This window comes from Schistocerca piceifrons, chromosome X (assembly GCF_021461385.2).
Source record: "Schistocerca piceifrons isolate TAMUIC-IGC-003096 chromosome X, iqSchPice1.1, whole genome shotgun sequence".
Classification (NCBI taxonomy): domain Eukaryota; kingdom Metazoa; phylum Arthropoda; class Insecta; order Orthoptera; family Acrididae; genus Schistocerca; species Schistocerca piceifrons.
This window is the reverse complement of record NC_060149.1, coordinates 350294563-350317755: the sequence shown is the minus strand read 5'-3', so window position 1 is coordinate 350317755 and position 23193 is coordinate 350294563. Positions and strand designations below refer to the sequence as shown.

Here is a 23193-nt window from a genome sequence, read left to right as displayed (position 1 = left end):
ACAATTAAAAAACACGGCGACAGTCTGGTTTCTGTTCGCAACACTTAAAAAGGGGGATGCACAACACTGAACACTTACAGAAACACTGCACTGTAGAGTACGAAGGCATATTGGGGAGGGGGGGGGGGGGGGGAGGAGGACCCGGACAGATGAGGTGGAAAAAGAGGGGGAGGAGAGGAAAAGCAAAAAAAGTGAAGGAGCTGATGGAGGGAAAGGACACAGAAAATGGAAGTGAGGCAGAAGGAGTGGGGAAGGTGGTGGAGAGGAAAGAAAAAGGACTCAGAGGAGAGAAAGGAGACAAAGAGAGTGTAGGTGGGGAAAAAGCAGAAGGGGAGAGGGGGGGGGGGAGGGAGCCTGGGAAAAGGACAGAGTAAGGGAGAGGGAGGTGAGAATCAGAGTTGATAGGAGGAATAAATCGAGGGAGAGAGGACATGATCCGGGAGGGGGAGTGGATGGAAGCCACCTTGGGAAAGGAGATGAAGGGTGTAGAGGTGGATGGTAGTGGGGACACAGCGGTGAAGGCGCAGCAGAGGGCGGGTGTTGGAGAGGACAAGACTATAACTGTATTCAAAGCTATTACAAAAGTAAAGTGTCGCAGTCTAGTGAGTGCAGTTCCCATACAGTTATTTTAATTTGTTATACATCCTGCATTTGCCTTCACTTCATACTTAATGGTTTCTACATCATTAATCTTTTGAAAGAATTAATCATGAAAACAATAACATCAGCATTTACAAGTTTTTTCATACAGGAAAATGACAACGTGTTTCCAAATAGTTCTTAACACCTCTAACATATTCAGTACTTTCATTGTCTGCTTTTAAATAACTCATACTCAGCTATGAAATAAAACTTAAAAATGTACAAATAAAATTTATGCTGTGTCCTCATATTCTAAAAATGAGTGTATTTAAATGTATTTTCCCATCTTTACTTAATGCTGTCATTACAGTGTGCCCATAATAAACTGGATCATAAGCTTTAACTAATTCTCCATCACCACTGCTACAGGTATTTATTTTCCATTGGCTTATGTCAATCTCTTCATGGGCCATCTATAAGAATTGTCTCTGGCTACCTACAATCCTAAACCCCTGATTTATTTTGAATGAACTGATGACATGTTTATAATCTGAAAGTGCTAGGGGGATTCAATGAGAAATGCAACCCATTTTTTTCTCAGCCAATTTTGGATGAAAAATATTTCTGTTTTTGCAATTGTAGTTTCATGGTGTTCTGATAGGTGGCAGAACTATACATAACCTTCAAAATGGCCTCTGTAATGGAGGTGCATTCCAAGCAGAGGGCTGTCACTGAGTTTCTTCTGGTGGAAAGCCAAAGTATCACAGATAGTAATAGGCAGTTGCAGAATGTCTACAGGGACTTGGCAGTGAAAAAAAGCATGGTGAGTCATTGGGTGAGGCATCTGTCATCATCACATCAAGGTTATGCAAACCTGTCCGATCTGCTGTGTTCTGAAACAGCTGTGACTCATGCAGCATTGGATCATACAGACAGTCTCATTCAACATGTTCAATGAATCAACGGATCAAAATCAAACACCTTCCTGCACAACTGGATGTCTCTGTTGGTGGTGCTGACATATTAATCCACAAGTTGAGATACTCAGGGTTGTATCCAAAAGAGAGGGAAATAATGTGGTGTCTTGGATTCTTGAATAAAACCAACCTTCTTTCAGAAGAAAATGAGTTGTATTACTTGCTGAATGACGCTTGTATAATGTTACAGTTCTATCCTTATTCATAGGGAATGCCAATACTTTTATCTAATGTTTCATTTGGTCTTCCCCAGCTTAGTAAGCCATCTGCCTACTGCAGGGTTCCTTGCCCCCTTAGAGACGAGCAACAAAGGGCCATCTGTGCAAGACTTCTTCCATGTTATAAGGCTGATTGTGACAATTTTTTGTTGAACATTGTTTGCCACTTTGAACCTGGAACAAAATAGCAGTTAAGGGAGTGGTGCTAAACAACCTCTCCTCCGAAGAAAAAGTTCAAAGCTGCATGCTCAGCTGGCAATGTCATAGCAACAGTCTTCTGGGAATTGTTGACCTTTCTCATGGTTTTATAGTCAACACTTAATTGTAGTGCCCTTCCCTCAGGAAATAGAAGAAAAACCTTCAGTGTGTTCGTTGTCACAAAATTGCAAACAAAATTTTCCTTCAACATGAAAATGCAAGGCCTAACACAAGTGTGCACACCCGAGAAGAGTTCACAAAGCTTCATTGGACTATACTTCCTCATCCGCCCTACAGCGCGGATCTTGCAGATTCTGGCTTCCATCTGTTTGCCCCAATGATGGACGCATACCACGGGAAGTAGTACATGGATGATGGAGAGGTTATTGATTCACTAAGATGTTGGTTCTGACACTGAGTGGTAGAGTGGTGCCAGGCAGGCATAAAGGCTCTCACAGTAAGATGATGTAAAGCCATCACATTGAATGGAAATTATGTTGAAAAATAAGATTTTGTATCCAAAAGAGAGGGAAATAATGTGGTGTCTTGGATTCTTGAATAAAACCAACCTTCTTTCAGAAAAAAATGAGTTGTATTACTTGCTGAATGACGCTTGTATAATGTTACAGTTCTATCCTTATTCATAGGGAATACCAATACTTTTATCTAATGTTTCATTTGGTCTTCCCCAGCTTAGTAAGCCATCTGCCTAAATGGAAATCTCCATCTCACTGATATCTTCATAAGAACCTCTGTTGGCATCAAACCTTTCAATCACCAACAATAGCTCCACTTTGTCATCTGTCATCCATTGTCTGTCTTGCCAATTGTGATCACTATGACTGCATTAACAAACAGTGTGTCTACCTTTACAGTGAGACTGCAGGTTAGACAGAAGGTGATTCTTGAGTAGACCAAACTGTCTCTTCAAACATTGTCCAGAAACAGATTTCACATTCCTTAACCCCACATGCAAGAAACAGTCCTTGAACATCATCTGATCAACTAAAAAGAAATTTCATGTTGATTATTCAGTAACACGCAGGACAGTATAAACTGAATTCTTCTTATAGCACTGTCAGTGGTATTTCCTCGCCCATCATAGGAGGAATTAATTGCATAAAGCATGTGTTTGTGTGTGTGTGTGTGTGTGTGTGTGTGTGTGTGTGTGTGTGTGTGTGTGTGTGTGTGTGTGTTTTGTTCTCTGTGAATGAATGCTGCAAAAATATTTTGTTGTACTAGATGTTCATTAAGAAATGGTGATGACTGTGTGTATAATTCAGAAGGGAAAGAAATATATGTGTTTATTCTATTGAAATGGTTTCAAAGGTTACGTAATTTGGAACTGTCAGCGATGCAAATGATTCAAGTGAGAGAAATTTGTTGTTACATTCCCTTTACAGCTCATATTTAAGAGTTTGGTTTCTGAAAAACACATTGCTGATCCTGAATTCAAGCTTTTATGCTCACATTGCCTGTGATTTTGCTAAGGATTGTTGTAGGAAAAGGAAAGTATTCTTCCTTGACTATATCCAGACGTTTCCTTTGTGATACTGTTGTTGGGTGTTACCCACTCATCGCTTGTAGGGTGCCTAAAGGATGCTGCATTCTTGGAATGCTATACACTAGTTCAAACAAATAACATTAGTTGTCTTATTTCTATAAAACAGATTGACAATACTTAACTTTAATTACAGCAAATGTTGCTAGCGGGAGGTGACGTGCAAACAGTAAATGATCTTTGCTATAGACAAAGTCCATGTAAGGTGGATACACAGTTGTGGATAACTGATCTGCGAGTTCTGCCCAATAGTGTCTGTATACCGAGCCGATCTGAGTGGCTGAGACTGGCAGGAGCAGCGCTTATATTCACTTCTTGCAGATTTCACTCCTGGTGCTGTGCGATCCTTATCAAGGGACTGTTGGCTAACGTTTCCTCACCGCCTTCTCTGATCTTCCATTCTTCATCTTCTTCCAGTGCTTGAGGTTATGCCAGAACAATTGTGGTACATTTTGTCTGTGCATAAAGTTGCAACAGCACAAAATAGACAAGACTGTAGTTTTGTGTAGCAAAAAGACAACTGATTAAATTGTGCCAAACAGTATTTTCCATGATTAATAAAGTTGTTATTGAGCAATCCATTGTGTCACATACAGAATATGGACACCCAGCTCATGATAAGAAAGTCACTATTATATTTGCACATCCATAAGAACAATACAGAGGCAGAGCTGCAATTATCTATACTTGCCAACTACATGGGAAGGGGCAGTATTATACAGTTACTTGCTTGCAAATAACTCAACTGCTTGGAAGTTCCATCCCTTACTAACAAGAAATTTTGTGTCCCCATAAAGCACAGTGTGATTTTAGAAATGTAAAAAATGTTGTGTACTGAAAACACACAACTGATTATTGTTCATTTTTCTTCTATCTTTACCATCCTATAGGGCGATCCGCCAGGCGCCTCGTGCTGTGGCTAAGTCCCGTTCAAGGTCACCCGCCAATATGGCGGCACACACAGCCATGAATGAATACCCACCCACCTCCCCAGGGGTCAGAACCCCTGCAACCCACAGTAGAAGAAGATGCTTCAGTAGCTGATTAGTTTTTTTATTTAAAAAAAAAAAAAAAAATCTCACGGGATAGATAAGGATGGTTCTCTTTATTAAGGATGATAGTATACAGTCACATCTCCTTTTACTTTTATGTACTTTGTTAGTACACCATCAATCTTAGCCCAAATATTAATTCTCTCATTAGCATTAACACGTCTCCTGTTTCTTGTATACAATGCAAATGGTTTGTCTGTTAATACAACAGCTGTACCATAATTCCTATCACCCTTAACTCCAATAGAAAACGTACAATAAGCAACGATATCTCTATCATAATAGGCCTCCAAACCTTCAAGAGGCTTGTCACTACCTCTCACAATAGCAATTGTCAACCAACTGTTACCAGTAACAACCTCTGTGGTTGTACAAGAAAAATTAATCTTAGCTCCAACAAAAGTAATTGGTCCAGTCAGTAACTCTTCTTGAGCAACATTATTAGGTGTCATAGAAAAAGTGTCAACAGTCTTGTAGACAGGCATTCTTGATCTTCTTGTATATCTCCTCCTCCTGTACGACATGGCTGTGTGCTTCGTGCGGCTGCCTCGAGTGAAATTTATTTATTTATTGTATCTCATTGGATAGGAAAGGCTACAAAAATCACAGGTTTCTTTTATCAGCATGAGGATACCACAGAAATACTCACTGTGCCTTATCACAGGAAAGGTATTATCCATTAAAAGATTATTTATTTTCTTGGATGTCCACCCCTGGTAGCTGAGTGGTCAGCGCGATGGAATGTCACACCTAAGGGCCTGGGTTTGATTTCTGGTTGGGTCAGATATTTTCTCCATTCAGTGGCTGGATGTTATGTTGTCGTTATCATCATCATTTCATCCCCATCAACACACAAGTTGCCGAAGTGGCATCAACTTGAAAGACTTGCACCAGGCGATCCGTCTATCCGACAGGGGGCCCTAGCCACACGGCATTTCCATTTTTTGGATCCATCTTTGGAAAGGACATGTCATGTAAGGTCCATAATGAATAAACAGGACTAATTGTGATAATTACAGCAGCAAACAATCAATAAAGAGTGTATTTTTGAGTGACCACTCAATGGGACAATTCCATGGTAGCCACACAATTTCAGCTAATGATCTTGTCGTTGATACTAGACATGGAAATCTGTCATTTAACCTCTAATTGCTGCATGGACTCCAGGCAGAGTAATAGGAGTGTTATGTGTAAAATGGAATTATCAACTTGTGTGCACATCCAACAGTATACCTATTATCAAACATGAGAGGAAAATATCAGGAATCAACAAGGCACTACATCTTCATCTATTTGAAATGTGACTGTGATAGTTAGGAAGATAAATTATAGCTGTGTAATACACAGTCACTTGCCACATTATTACACTCACCTTGAATTTATAATGTAATAAAAGGTTAAGAGGTTCAAAATACTGCAAAGATTATTATGATCAATCTAAATGGATTTATGTAATTCTTTTTAGACACTACTAGTTATTAATAACTGACAAACCACAAAGTTTTAATATTAATCAGTGTTTTTTTAAGTTTACAGTAAGTGGAACTAGGCCTAACTTCTTCATATTTTGTCATGCAACATTTAGCAGCTATTAATGCTTCAGTTTGGCCCAGCATACTGTGAATACAGGACTGTACAGTATCTTGCGTCCATAGGTGATGACACTAGACTAGAATAATCTTTTCAATGAGACAAATGTTTGTGGTGATTGTTTACTTTGCCACAGAACCTTTTGCCAGCTCCCAAATATTTGTACTTGGGTCCATGTGAGGCAAATTTCCTGGCCTGGGTAACTAATGAAACTTTTCTTACTGCAAAAAGGTTTTTACTGATCATGTTGTGTAGCATGGAGCTCTATCCTGCATAAACACATATTGGTTTAGGAAACCATTCTTTTATTTTAGGTAGTAGCCTCCTCCTTAACACCTCCTCATACTGGTCTTGCTGTGTTGTTCCCTCAATCATGTACACACATCCAGGGTCTTTGCCATTGATGACAGACCATATCATGACTTGGGTGGGATGTTTCACGGTCTGCACAATACAGTCGGGATTGTACTTATCACTAGTGTTCAAACTGATATTTATTTACCAAAATTTCAGATGTGAACTCATCAATAAAGCAAACCTGAAACAAAATGAAAAAGCCAATAAAATTTGTTACAACTGGTTGAGCTGAGAATATTTATTTATCGCTATGAAAGCAAATACTGTCACATTTAATGATACTTGTTTGTTTTCAAATGTCTCAATTTCAATGCTTGTGCTCTTTTGCCCAAGCAAGATGTTCTGGCATCATAGCAGCAGTTAATTTGGTCTTGAAGACAGGCCTACAAGCCTTGAAAGCCTTATGAGAAAGTTTGAATTGCACAGTTCTTTCAGATTCAGTAATGCCACTGTGTTCTGGTTCCATTTTAATTTGTTCTGTAGAAGCAAACCAATTCTCATGGCATATCTCTTTCAAGGAGCCTTGGTGAAAATATTGGCCTTATGGCATATCTGTTCTTCCTTTGAGGGACTAATTCCTTACAAAATCAGCTGCCTTCGTTACATACCTTACAGATGATTTTAATATGGCCAGTCTTCAAGCAATCTTCTAATTTGAATACAAGGTGGTGTCAATGAATTCTTTTAACTCTGCAGTCTTTGAGATATCAAATCATTTACTTTACCCATAGCTTTCATGTCTTGTTCTATCTAAAATCACTCACTTGTCAGAATCTTTATCATTAGAGGCTATAGAGGTAAGTACATGTGGAAACTGATAATACTACATGTTAATAATGAACTCACACTTCAAAGACATCTGCTGCTGCTGTTCTCAAGACTGTATTTGCCAATCATTTATCAATAACCTCAGCTCTCTCAAGAATTATGTAGCACAACAAATGAGCTAATTTCATTCAATAATAGTGTCACAGATGAAGCTGAGTAACATTGTGGTGTAGTGGTTATGATACTAAACTGTTGCATGGAGGATTGTGAGTTCAAAACTCACATGTACTGTACAATTTTAATTTCTATATTTGGTTCAAGTACATTCTAGAAGTATCCACAAATGTCAAAAATCAATGTACTTGAATGTTCTGTAGCTGTATATATACTGTATGTATTCTGGCCAGAGGCAGTTTGCTCTGCACTCTTCTATGTGCAAGCACTGAATAAACCTTTGTTAAGTGAAGTCAGTGTTTGTCATTCATCTAATTACACCTCCTTTGATGTGACAATAGCTTTTTAACAGTATTCAACCTATTAAACCATGATTAGGTGAGCCAGTTTATGAAACCAAATCTCAAAAATAAATGAACTGTCAAAAAATTCAGTGTGTCTAATATTATGGCCATGGACTATACAGGTCCTACATTCTCAGATGAAAAATACAGAGGCTTATTATGTACAAATTTAGTTTTATGTATTCACAACCAACATTTCATCATGATTCAGATGATTACCTTCGCTGTGGAACGTACCAGAATTTTAAATGTAGAGGGGTAGTTCTGTGCATTCAGCTTCAATAGTTCCCCTTGGTTTACATAACTCACAAGGGAACCTCCCCATCGCACCCCCCTCAGATTTAGTTATAAGTTGGCACAGTCGATAGGCTTTGAAAAACTGAGCACAGATCAATCGAGAAAACAGGAAGAAGTGTGGAACTATGAAAAAAATGAGCAAAATATACAAACTGAGTAGTCCATGCGCAAGATAAGTAACAACAAAGGATGAGGTTCACTTAGAAGCACCGTGGTCCTATGGTTAGCATCAGCAACTCCGGAATGAGAGGTTCTGGGTTCAAATCTCCATCAAGCGAGTATTTTAAATTTTTATTTTCAGACAATTATTATCTGTCCGTCCGATGCGAGGTATCTGCACCATAGAATGGGGACACTACATCTAAACAAACATCGAAACACACGATGTCAGTCGACTACAGCGCACGGAAGAGAGTGTACTCCTGCTAACGAGGCTCGCTGGCTGGCAGTTGACTGTTAGCGACTTCGGACGAGAGTGTATTAAATACATGAGATGTATTCCGTGGGCAACATGAATCGAGCAAATATAGCTCGCGACTTCAATAACAAGGTTTCCATTGGAGAGGCACGTCCTTTTGTCTACTAATCGCACGCTTTTGCAGTGTGGTCACAAAACACAGACACTAAACTTGTTACAGTGAACAGAGACGTCAATGAACAAATGGACACATCATAACTTTGCGAAAATAAAGGAAGTAAACTTTTCACCCAAGGGAAAATTTGAACAAAGTATCTCTCGTTCCGCAGCTGCTCACGCTAACCATGGGAACACGGCGCTCCTTAGCTCACATTATCCTTGATGTTGCCTATCTTGTGCATGGACTACTCACTTTGTATATTTTGCTTATTTTTTTCATAGTTCCACACAACTTCTTCCTGTTTTTTTGATTCATCTGTGTTCAGGTTTTCAAGGCCTATCCACTGTGCCAACTTATAACTAAATCTGAGGGGGGTGCGATGGGGAGGTTCCCTTGTCAGTAAACAAATGGATAAAATACTCTGAGTGTGATAGACGTGATAATCCATGTCATGTTACATGCAATCAATTTCAGGCACTCATAGTTCTACTCATTACATCTTAAGCAGTTTTCACAAGACAAGTGTAATTTTTGATTGCATATAGGAAATAATTTCTGTATATTTTAATTACAGAAATATTTCTTGTTTCTAGGTGTTTCAGGCAAAGTCATTTCCATTATCTAGTAAGTTTGATCACAGCAGCAGAATGGATGTCAATGATGTGAAACAGAGAATACAACAGCAGGCACCAGAGAAGAAGAAAAATGACTCTGAAGCTTCAGCAGATGAGGGAGAACCAGAATGTGGAATGACTTTCATTCGAAGACGTAATGTTGAATCATCACACATGGAATCTTCACACATAATGCAACACAATGTAAATGGTAAATGAATCTTGTGTTAATACCTCATATATGATCTCTTCTTTCTCTTAATTTACTGGAGCAATTTATTATTATTTTAGAGCACAGAGGCTTGACGGGGTATACAGAGGATTCAGATTCTGACAATGAGGATGGTGTTTTAGAAAAGTTAGCCAGTGCTATTGGCCATTTGTTCACAGGGTAATATATTTTTGTTCAGTAGTGATGTGTAGTTACCTGTAATGCTTGAAAGGAAATACTAATATAGCTATCCCTTTAGTGACAGCAGTGATGGTGAGATAAGTGAATCAGAAGATTCAAGTGGAGCTGAGCCTTCTGTTGAGACAGAGGAGGCCTCTGAAATGACAGTCAGCTGTAGTGAGACTGTGATTGGAAGAGATGAAAGGGCAGTCTTTCTCAAAAAACAAGGTACACAATTTTTTTGTTGCTATGATAATCCATTAGGAGCAGTAGCAGTTTTGCACATTGTTGCTTCAAGTTTGCTGTACTCTACATGGTCTATAATTCTGTGACTGAATAGACACAGCGACCTAACAAGAATGACTTTATACATTTATAGAACAGTGAAAATTAGGAAATAACTTTAATTTTATGTGACAAACCATTGTACATTTGTATAGCACTAACTTTTTAGTTGTGGAGGTTTTAAAGACTGATGTCGTTATTGACTGGACATGGAGTTTATTATTCTGTCTGGTATCATGTTCATTTATGTTAAAGTTTTTATTTATCTCTTTTAAACTTTTCCTCACATATTTACATGTTTCTAGCATAAACTTGCAGGAGAATGGGAGGCACCTACAGGAATCTGTTTGTCATGCATAGTGCATTGCTCTCATAGCCTCTCTCTCTCTTTTTTTTTTTTTTTTTTTTTTTTTTTTTTTTTTTTTTTTTTTTTTTTTTTTTGGCAAAGTATGCAATTTGCATTGAGATTTGATTTGATTTGATTCGATTCAGTTTTCTTTCCCTAGACCCAAAAAGAGATGATTCTCGTGGATGTGGAACATGTCAGAAAGTATAACATAAAAAAATAAAACGTTTGAATATAATACTTACTACCATGATCATTTGTCAGGAGATTGTCGAATTAATCGAACACAATGCAGTAAACTGGAACAGCTAATATTTACAGAATTAATACGCTGTCAGAATGAAACATTGTTATGCAGTACTAATAAATTTATCATACACAAAGTACCTAATCTTGACTGTTGTGACCAAGTGCTGTCGAAACTGAAATCTAACAGATGTTTTTACTTAAGCTGGCATAATGGTCTCTGTTAAGATATTCATCTATAAAGTAGAAGGAGTTGCCTATCAAAAAGTTTTACAAACTCTGTTTAAATCGTGCTTTATCTGATACCAAATTTTTGAGGGTTGCTGACAGTTATTTGAAAATCGAACACAATGCAGTAAACTGGAACAGCTAATATTTACAGAATTAATACGCTGTCAGAATGAAACATTGTTATGCAGTACTAATAAATTTATCATACACAAAGTACCTAATCTTGACTGTTGTGACCAAGTGCTGTCGAAACTGAAATCTAACAGATGTTTTTACTTAAGCTGGCATAATGGTCTCTGTTAAGATATTCATCTATAAAGTAGAAGGAGTTGCCTATCAAAAAGTTTTACAAACTCTGTTTAAATCGTGCTTTATCTGATACCAAATTTTTGAGGGTTGCTGACAGTTATTTGAAAATGTGCGCTCCTGAACATTGGACCCCTTTTTGGACCAAGATAAGTGATTTTAGGTCTTCATGTAGATTTTTCTTATTCCTAGTATTGATACTATGTATTGAGTTGTTGGTTGGAAATAGAGATGTATTACTTGCACCAACTTTCATTACAGAATAAATATACTGAGAAGCAGTGTTTAGAATACAAATTTCTGTGAACAGTTTTCTACATGATGTTCATGAATTTACACCACAAATGATTCTTATCACATGCTTTTGCACCCTAAAACTTTTGCTCGGTTTGATGAGTTGCCCCAGAATATGATCCAATATGACATAACGGAATGAAAGTAAACAAAGTATGCAAGTTTTTTATACTTACATCTCCTACATCTGACATCATTCTCACTACAAATACAGACTTGTTTAGGTGCTTAAACAGTCCTGTGGTATGCCCTTCCCATTTGAATTTATTATCGAGTTGTAATCCCAGAAATTTAACACTGTCAACCTCTTCAATCTGCATGTCTTCATACGTTATACTCATAATGGAAGGAAATCTCTTACAGGTTCTGAACTGCATATAGTGTGTCTTCTCAAAGTTTAATGACAGTGGATTAGCTTCAAACCACTCATTACTATCAGTGAAAATTTGGTTAGCAGCTATTTCTAAATCTGTACTTGACTTTCTATTTATTGCAATGTTGTATCATATGCAAACAAAACACACTTAGCATCTGGCAATCTAACAGATGAGAGATTATTAATGTATACAAGAAAAAGCAATGGACCCAAGATGGAATGTTGGGGAACACCACATGTAATTAATTCCCAGTCAGATGAAGACTGACTGCTTACTGCACAGGTACTTTGCAATGACACCCTTTGTTTCCTGTTAGATAGATAAGACTCAAACCAATTCGCAGCATTGCCGGTGACACCATAATATTCAAATTTACTTAAGAGAATGCCGTGGTTCACACAATCAAAGGCTTTTGACAGGTCACAGAAAATGCCAGAAGTACATTCTCACTGTAAGTGTAAATAGCTTTCTCTATATCAGAACCCTTAAGAAATCCAAACTGTGACTTGGACAACATATTATTTTCAGTCAAATGGTTAAGAAGATGCTTGAACACAACTTTTTCGAATATTTTTGAGAAACCTGGCAAAAATGAAATTGGTTGATAGTTTGACGGTATCTCTTTATCCCCCTTCTTGTAAAGAGGCTCAACTTCAGCATATTTTAGCCAGTCTGGGAATGTTCCACTAATAGGAGATTTATTACACAAATAACTTAAGATGAACTCAACTCGCATGAGCCCTCTTTGACTTCAATGATATGTTATCAGACCCACTAGAATACTTAGATTTTAAGGATATTATGATGGATGCCACTTCTCTGGGAGAAGTGAGTGTCATTTCCATTTCACTGAAGTTATTTTTAAAGACTGGCCTCAGAAACTCTATTGCACTGTTCACCAAACCTAATAACCCCAAGCTGTCATCAACAGAAATGAAGTACTTGTTTAAGAGGTTTGCAACATTACATGCACTTCTTAACAATGTCTCACTTATTTTTAGAGCTATCTGTCCCTCTTCATTTTTGGCCCCACCTGTCTCTGTCTTCACTATATCCCATACAGTTTTTATTTTGTTGCATGATGTAATTACCTTTTTCTCGTAATAAAGCTGCTTCAATGTATGGATTACTTGCTTTAATATTTTGCTCTATTCATTGTAATGCATTACAATTGTAACATCAGAGCTGTTACTAGATAGTAGATTCAGTCTCCTTTTTGTCCCACATGATATCTTTATTCCTTGTGTAATCCACAGTTTACTTTTGGGCTTCTATCTGATTTGAGTTACCTTTAGGGGAAAACAATTTTCAAAAGTGGAACTAACTTTATTAATGAATGCTTTGTATTTTCCATTTGAGTCAGAAGTATTGTAAACATCTATCCACTTCATGTCTTTCAGCAATTTCCTGAATTTCTCAATTTTTGACTTATTTATTACACCTCCTGTAGTCAAATTTAACAGGTTTTTTATCCTGACAAGTTTCAACATTTAAACCAAGATGCTGCATGTCATGATCAGATAGCCCATTTACTATTGCTTTTGTGATATGACCTTTTTCCTTAGATTTGTCTACAAAGATATTATCAATAGCAGTCTCAGAGCATTTACATATCCTAGTAGCAAAGTTGACAGTAGGAACTAAATTGAATTATAGTGTTACTGACTGCAATAATTGTTCACTAACAGAGCTATTCAATAAATCCACATTAAAGTCACCAGCAACCGCCATTTCCTTGTTTGTTACCAAGAGAGGGGACAGCAGAGCTTCCAGATTTTTTATGGTACTGTTACATGCAGTCTTAGATCATTCTCTACTTCTCTGTAATTTTGTCTCATAGCTGTGTTGATGGGCTTCCATTCATTCGTACCAAATCTCTTCAACAGACTTTCCAAATAAGCTTTCCGGCTCAAAATTATTCGAGTCTCTGTGTTATCTATCTTAATTTCCAAGAACTGTTAAAAATCACCCAAATCTTCCCTTTTTAAATTTACTTCTTAAAGCTAGTTTGATTTCTTCAGTTTTCATCTTATCATTACCTAAAATGATAATGAAATTTACATGCAACAAAATATAAACCTTAGTGTTTCAGTTCTGTAAGTATGCAGACATCCTTTAGCACTGCTTTGAACAAAGACTGAATCTTTAACAGACTTATCAAAAATTGAAGTCCAAGAACTTGAAGCCTGCTTTAAACCATAAATTGCTTTGTTTAGCTTATATACAGTATCTGGTTCTACATTAAATTCTGCAGGTATCTTTACATAGATTTCATCATCTAAATTTCCATGAAAAAAGAACTTTTTACATACATCTGATGTGCAATCAATTTTTCATGATTCATAAGAGTGAGGAAAGTTTTCAGAGTTTTCAACTTTGCTATCGGAGCACACATATTAGTATAGACAAATGCCCTTCTTTTAGAACAATCTCAAGTAGCTAGTCTAGCTTTAGAAGTACTAATGTTACCTGCTTCATCACATTTCACTTTACCAATCCACTTAGTGTCAATAGCCTTCCTGTTTCCAGATAATTCACATACTATCCAGTCTTGTTTTTGTTTATTACTCGCACCTCTTCTGCCACAGCGTAAAGCCATTCTTCTTTATCTGATCTGTTGTAAATGTCACTGAAAGTCTCCAGAACATCCTCAATGTACATTTCTACATTTAATGCTAATGCAGCATAGTCTTCCATCCACACAGGGTGCTTTCTTTCTGTGGCACTTCTGCAGATTTCAGGAGCTTTAACACATTCAGCTTGATTTTTGCTTGATATTGAGTCATTTCTGCAGCCATTGACATTTCCTTTATCGATGATAATTTCATCAACGATTTTCATCAAACCTGACATATCTTCCAAGAATGATTCAGCTGTCTTTTGGACACCATAGCTGATATCCATTAACACAATATCGAGCCATGATGCACTTCTTCATTCTGGGATCATACTTTTCAGCAATCACTTCTGCAGGGAGTTATAAAAATGCTGCACAACTGGAAGTGTTTACTTCCAGTTTCTGCAACCTTGGCATTTCACCATACCACAGAGTAGAAGAAACTCATTTTAATGCACCATTCCCGTTACAGAAGTTTTTAGTCTCACTTGGCAGATATTCATCTCTATAATCACAGCAGAATCTTCTAATCCTCAAATTCAAATGAGCTATTGCCATTGCTTCATATTGTTTAACATGTGCCGGTACTTCAGATTTATTTTGCATCACATATACAGCTGCAAAATGGGTATAGTTTTCTATAAATGCAATGCTGTACCTTTTTCCATTGTAGACTGTGGGAGTAACAAGACCCATTACCTCACTGTGTACTAGTTCTGGTAGACATTTTGTTCTTCTCCTCTGCTGACTAGGTGGAAGTCTTGTTTGCTTGGCTTCCATGCAGATGTTGCATGATTCTGGTGTCTTCAGATCTTCAATGTTCATTCCTCCCACATATGTCGGAAGGACCTTTAGATCAGTGTAATTCAATTTTTCTAACCTTAGATGCCAGATTTGCAGTGTTTTCATAAGAAACACCTTGCAGGAGTTTCTGGAGAATTTTATAGTGTATGTTTTGCCTCATTTTCTATTGTCATGTCAAGAACACTCTTTTCTTTATGAACAGTTGTTCTTCCATTCTCAAATATGACTTTGAAATTATTTGTTTCCAGTCTGTGCCATGACATCAAATTGTGAGTCAGTCCAGAAACAAATAAAATATTTTTGATTGTAATTGGAACTATCTTCCTGTTGATATAGCTGGCAACATTAACTTCCCTGAGCTGGATTGCCGTGAAAACAGATCCAGATTTTGCAGTGTTTATCGCTACTGGTCTTTCAGGCATTTCCACATAATCAACGTCTTTCAAATCGTTCACAAAGTGTTCACTCACACCAGGTCTTTCAGGCATTTCCACATAATCAACATCTTTCAAATCGTTCACAAAGTGTTCACTCACACCAGGGTCTTAATACCATGGAACCAATTCATTAAAAACACTAGTACAAAACTAACAGAAACTTCGTAAGATTCACAAGTTACTAAGTTTGCAAGGAGTTTTATTATTTTTTGTTTCTTTTATTATTGTCAGTTCATTTGTGTCTAAGTTCATCGCTGCTATAATATTTAAAACTAAACCATTTTTCTCTTCTTGAATTACATTTGCAAATTTGTTTTTCAATTGACTTTTGCCATGACTGAAAAACGTACAGTCTGCTGCAGGTTTCTTCTTATTATCTGCATGCTTATTTTCATGATCTATGAGCATATATTTCACTAAGCTGGACTCCAGATTTTCTGAGGGTAATGTCTCTAATGCAGTTACAATGGTATCGTATTCTAGTGGCACTGTCAACAGAAGATGACACATCAGTTTCTTTTACTGTCACACCAGTCAATCAGAAATCACATATCAACTTGTTGAATTCTAAGAAATACTCAGTCAAAGTACTTTTTGTTGGACCGAGCTTCAATTGCTGTTGCTGTTTATATAGAAGTAACTGTCTAGTGATGGTTTTGCTTTCACATGTGTTGCACATGTTTTTCCACATTCAAAATGCACTGTTACAGTCTTTCATGAATTCCAAATGGCTGTCCACAGTCCATTCTATTATTCTTGACTGACACTTTTCACCAATTCATTCTCTTATTCTTGACCTCCACTTTTTATCATGCTTCGTGAGATTCTTGAGTTTTTTTATCTTTCTGAGCACTTTCATTTCTACATCATTTTCTAATAGCTTCACTCTTTTGTGTATTCATGTCGAGTGAGATCCAACAGATATAATTTGTCAAACATATCTCTACTTTGAAATTTCCATTTCCAAAATTGCTTCCATCAAAAAATGGCTTTTGTATTCTTCTGACATTTTCTCATTCCAAAATCATAAACCAGAAATACAAAACTGCTTGCACAGTAGTTACATTTTAACTTCCTACTATTTGCTTTCCATCTATGGACCCGTTACCTGTTGAGAAAACCATTTGCAGAACATGGTTGCAAGCAAGAAGCATTTAAGTTTAACTGATTTATCCACTGAAGAAAAATAAAGAACACAATATCTGACATTCGTAACAACAATATATTTACAACCAAACTGTATAAAAAGAAGGAAAAAATGTCAAAGACTGTTCATAACCAAGGATTAATATATCAAAGAGATCATAAGTAATGTGGTGCAGAATTGCTATTCTTTCAATTTGAACAGTATGGAACCTATCTTTGTGTGCATGTAAATATAAGCTGTAGCATACTTTCTTCAGTGTCTCATTTGTTTTAATTATATGTGTCTGCTATTTTAAATTATGTTGGAGCCATATGCTTAAAAATTTTGTTTCCTTTGATGATGTAATTCCACTGGAGTTTATTGTTGCAGAGGTGTTTATCCAGAAGTTTTTGTTTTCATCAAACTAGCCATTTAGCTGCTCTGAAGCTTTATTTATCTTTGCATGTAGATGTCTTGGGTTCTTCCCTGTAAGGAAGATGTTAGTACCACCTGCAAAAAAGGTATTTGTTTGTGATTCAGTGCTTACATCTAGATGACATTTGCGGGTGACTTAGTCTTGCCATGAATATCTAAACTATATGAATATGGTAATGGAGAGTCCGTGGTGGAATACAAATATTGGAAAGGGTAAAGGTGATAACTCACCATATAATTGGGGCATTGACTGTTCGATAGGCACATAAACAGAATATTGCTAAGCTTTCAGACAATATCTTTTTCTCAGAGCTAATTAGCACAGAACATGCATGTACACACACACACACACACACACACACACACACACACACACACACACACTCTCTCTCTCTCTCTCTCTCTCTCTCTCTCTCTCTCTCTCTCTCTCTCTCTCTACTGTGTAGTTACATTGCCCTGTCTGATGAAATCGTACCAGCATCGCAATTAGTCAAGCTATAGTGCTGGTTGAAGAAGGACATCATCTGTAACATTTTCTGTCTTATTGGAGTGCTGTTGGTCACTCAATACCTCAGATGTACAGTGAATTACTATCTTTACTCCTTACAGTGTTTAGTCTTTATAAGTTAATCTTGGTGAAACACATATAAAAATGCCAATAATATCACTTATTTTTCAGTTTATCTAAGGATACAAATAAACAAGATAATAACTATGTAGGAAAAGAAATATTTGATTCATTGCCTATATTTACTGTGAACAAACCACCAGATTTGAAAATGTATGTCATAATATGGATAAACCACAATTCATAATATCATTTCTAAACCTTAAGCTTTTCATTCAAAAGAAATAAAGATTTGTATTTGCAACTGAATTATGTAAAACCTTTAGTTTCTTTATCCTGAAAATTTCATTTATAAATAACTTTTATATCACATAAACAAATAAACATCAGTTCTCCAATTTCAAATACCATAACTCAAAACTGATGAAAAGAAGAAGAAATGTTGTAAATTTTCACAGTCAAATGAGTGTAAATTTTAGTGTTTCATAAAAATTGTACATTATTACAGCAAATAATCACAAGCTCCAAGAGAGCAAATACATATACACAAAACTACCTCAAAAGCCAAAGATCAAACATCAGGTCAAACATCAGAGTATCACAACCAATTCATAGAGCAATCCAGTAGAAATATGACGTCCGAAAGCATATAACAATGCATAGGGTAAACTATAAGATGAGTTGCAGCCAAGGTAAATACAGCACTGACATGGCTAGGCAGTGATGACCTTCTTAACTTAGAGTTTCTGCCATAGGTGTGGCCCACCATATCCATGCCTGGCACAGTTGTCTATAGCCTTTGGAGTTAACCACCTGTGCTATCCTCAATGTTGTCACTAGATGTGCCAAGTAAATTTGTCCCATCATTATTATTTTATTAATATGCAGAAGGGCTTCAATATTCCTCCTCCCACCCCCCCCCCCCCTTTAACACAAGTTCAGTGGGTCTCAATGTGTGGTACAGAACTTGGCAGAGTGTTGAGGGGAGTAGCTGTGGAAGTCCCTGCCAGAAGATCCTTTGGCATTCCAATTGATGGCAATAAATCCATGTTTAGCACTGTGGAGGTTGATGTAGGATTCAGTAGAGACTTGCACAGACAGAGCGGGGGGGGGGGGGGGGGGGGGGGCTATCTTTCCATTAGCTTGGATAGAGACTGTGAAATTTATCAGGAGTGTGGTGAATTGAATCATGGGGGCAGATGTACTTCTGCTGTGGAGGTGATGATGTTATACTGGACCAGCTATGGTCTCATAGCAGTGACAGAGACAGTGACGAGACAACCTTCAGATACTATTGCTTCAACTGGTCCTAAGATTTTGGGGCACAGTGGGGAACATCTGCCATTGTTGACAATGTACTGGACCTACATATTAATTTGAGGGCTCTCACTTAGCTCTGAGTGGTACAAATGTCACCCTGGTGATACAACTGGAGGTGATAGGTGCAAGAGCTCCAGCAACAACCTGTAGTCACTGCCATATAGGATCTCCACTGGACTGTGCCTTTCATGGGAGTTGATCTGTATGTGACCACGAACTTGTTAGGAAACTGTCTGACAGAGTAGTTTGGAGCACCTTCTGCATCTATGTCTTGAAGATCGTCATTGACTACTCAGCTATAGCATTTGAAGCTGGGTGAAAAGGAGTAGTAGTGGGATGTCTGATGTCATACCTGTGACAGAATTACTTAAATTTGGCAGAAATAAATTGCAGTTCATTGCTGGAGGAAACAACTTTTCCTCAGTTCCTTCTTCCCTCGTTGTAAAGATGGTGACAAGTGCTTTGATGGTTGCTGCTCTTGTGATTGATGTCATTCTAACAGCCAAGGGGAAGTTTAATTAGGCATCTACCACTATGGGCAACTTCGAGTTCAGGAGAGGCCCAACAAATTCTCTGTGGACTCTTTCCATATCTTCTGCAATATTGTCCATGACAGAACTGCACTGATGGTAATGACTGCTGTTTTCAGCAGATATTGCATCCATACCTAGCCTTCTTCATGTTTCCTTCTATATAATATACCCCAATGTCCTTGGTGTGGCAATTTCTGGACAGGCAGATGAAGTGCTTCTGAAATTATCACTGTACATTCTAAAGACTCTGTGATCATCACAGGACTCTCTGTATTATGTTGAGCTGCTGGCATATTTAATGAAAGGTGCTCAGTGCTAAAGGGCATCCACTGGTACTCAGTCTGGTCACTCCCATTGAATGTGACAGAGGACTCAGCTTAGGGTAGGTACTCTGGTTGTGGTGACAGTGACTTCCTTTGCTGTAAGTGTAAAGTTGTCCATTGTGTTTTCTAAAATATGATGTAGTTGGAAATACAATGTTTTTTGTGAATAAAATTTAATGTCTGGACCTGTGGAAGAGAGAAAAGTTTGTCGGCATTCAAATGTTGTGCTGTGATGTGATTATGTATGTAGTATTGGAATCTGCATGGCTGTTGTGTCCATCTTCCCATCTTTGTAGCCAATCCACAGTTTTATCAGGTAACCATGTGTAAGGATGTGACTTACAGTCTGCAATCAAATGGAGCTTTGTTCCATATAAGAAGACTAAATTTTTGAACTCTGTAAATTACAGTCAAGGTGCCCTTCTCAATTTTTGAATAGTCTCTTTGGGTCTAAATTAATGTCTGAGATGCGAAAGAAAAGTGTTGTTCTGAACTATCATTATTTCTATTGGAGATCATGGCTGTAATCCCATATTGGGATGCCTCCATCACTAACATTAAATGTTTACTGGGGTTGGATGTAGCAGAGCATGGGGTGGATTGTAGAGGGGCATTTCAAGTTGAAAATGCTTCTTGACAAACATTTGACCCAACATAGTTCACACCTTTTCTTTTTAACTGGTTTAGCAAATTGTAAATATGAACTGAGTTCAGAGAAAATGCACTGTAATAGTTCACTTTACCAAGGAATTATTGCAGTTATCTGATGTTTTTTGAAGCAGAAAGTTTAATTATTGCTTTGACATGATTTTGCTTTAACTTAAAACTGAGTTGGCTCAGGTTTTGGTATAAGTTTTCCACAGTTTGTTGAAAAACCATCAGTTGTCTAAAGAATCTACAGCACCAAGTCAAATATTATTTAATTCTTTATCTGATATCCCATTCACACATCCCTTCTTCTAATAATAGTTTTTGATTGAAATTTTTTCTCACCTCTGTGTAATTTTTTTGCTACTACTTCCTATTTTATGCTTCAAGTGCCCATACAGTTTTTAATAACACTCTGTTCCACTACATTCCTATGCATATTCTCCTGCTCACCCATAATTCATACTTTCTTATACTACTGTGCTTGAACTATATAAACTCAGGGAAAAAGTTCTCAATTGCACATCAATATCAGATATTCCTGTTGAAGAAATCTTTCTTTTTCTGCGTCAGTCTGCTTCTGATGATTTCATCACTCCAATCAGGATGTGTGCTCCCCTTCTTAGCAAATTAGTTTTTTATTTTGGTTTACAATTTTCATTAGTCACACTTCATTTTTGTAGACATTGCTGATTACTTATAAATCTCTGTAAGTTTTGGAAACTCTTAGAATGGTTTAAAAAGCTTTTTGCATGTTACACTATCAAGTGCTTTCTCTAGATCTGCAAATGCGATGTAGGTGTCTTGGATTTAATTTATTCTTTTTTCTGTTATTGAATAAAAGGCCAGAGTTTCTTCACTAATACACACACCTCTCATGAAACTGAACAGTTCTCCACTCAGTACCAAAACAATTTTTCTTTAGACTCTTTCTGTATTTATAATTATCATAATTTACAAACATATCATATCAGGCTGAATGTCCAGCAGTTTTAAAATATCTTGGCTCATTGTTTCTTTGATAACATGAACATAATATTTTTTCCATAAATGGAATACTGAGTCCTCTGGCACTATTATAAAATTTCATTCTCAAGTTTGGCGTGGGACAAAACACAAATGCTTAAGATTAAATAACTGCATGTAATATTTGACTCTGAGGATTCAATATAGTGTGAGCCTTCATATCCTGCACAAACGAAACAAGACTCCTCACATTACTCAGTAACTATTTGGAGTAACACATTACTTGGACTCTATCCTTATGTTGTGACATGTTTCAATAAATTTAATGACAGTGCATGAGCAGTTTGCTACATACATTTTTGCCCTCTGCTGGAATGACAAATGACAGAACAGAACTCCTGTCAGCTTCACAGAAAGCAACTTAGAGAACACTTTAACACAGTGGAAAGAATGAAAGCGAATATTACGATCACAAAAGAGTCCTCCTGTGAAGGCAAACAACAGTAACTGAACACGTTTTATAAGTATCCAGTTTTGTAGCACAAGACATGTATTTTTTCTGTCAGTTTTTCTGTAGAACATTTTTTAAGTGGAGCATGACTATACAACTAGTAAATTGCTCATATTCCACTACTGGGTGTATCAATTTTGATGAAAAACTACATTTATCAATGAAAAATTTCTTTATGGGAATATGTTGCTAGGGATAAATAGATAGATAGATGTAATATAGTTAACTACAATTCAATGTTGGTTTCCTACATGTGGTAACATAAGCAGTATCAGAAGTTACCGACTGTGTGATCCAAGCGAATACAACATTCCTGAATTAACTACTTGTTGCAGTTATCCCACTATTGATGAAATAAATATTAATAGGGACTTCACATCAAGATTTTGCTGTTCTATACTTGTTAAATTGTTTCTCAGTGGTGTTGCCAAACTTGTTTTGATCTGCAACATGAGGATAAATGGCTACAACTCCTGTTCCCATAATGTATGTTTTGTACCACTTTGATTGGTACTCCAATCATCATACAGATCCAGCCACTAGATTGGAAGGTAAAACACAGTTTGTTCTCTCCACTTATCCATGTATTATGTCCCACAAAACAGTGTTGAAAGTGATGAATGTAACAGTGAAAAAGACAGAAGATATGAAAATCAAACTGCCATATCACATGAAATATTTTAATTTGTTATGAAACAAAACCAGTTATTGTATTTAATTACATTTGAAAAGTCTAATCTTTGTAACCACAGGCTTCCCCAGGTGATTATTTATCAGAACACACTATTTCAATAGATCTTAGTCTGAACACTATAAATCCCTTCAGAGCCTCATTTCATCCATACATATGAACTGTAGATTTTTCTGGACCACAAAGTATCACTTGTTGGACAACTTAATCACTACTACATCTGCTATTCAGACTCCCGGCATCACATACTGAAACCCATGCACAGTTCCCACCACACTCATTCTATAACAGCTCCAGGAAATTGTTCAAAATTTGTGTCTCTCGGTCAGTCACTGCTGTAGCAACTTTTCCCTCAATTACAGGCTTTCTCGTTGGATCTCTACCTGACCACAACTAGCTATAGGTTGTAACGGAACATATTAAAGGCT

General features: G+C 37.0%; 1 protein-coding gene across 1 annotated transcript in view; it reads left to right on the top strand.

Annotated features, from left to right (window-relative positions):
* The window catches only part of LOC124722880 (vacuolar protein sorting-associated protein 13A-like), a 752258-nt gene that overhangs the window by 456324 nt on the left and 272741 nt on the right, over positions 1–23193 (top strand). Inside the window, exons 35-37 of the mRNA XM_047248017.1 lie at positions 9290–9521; positions 9602–9701; positions 9781–9929. Coding sequence (XP_047103973.1) covers positions 9290–9521; positions 9602–9701; positions 9781–9929 — 481 coding nt within the window. The remainder of the gene's footprint in view (positions 1–9289; positions 9522–9601; positions 9702–9780; positions 9930–23193) is intronic.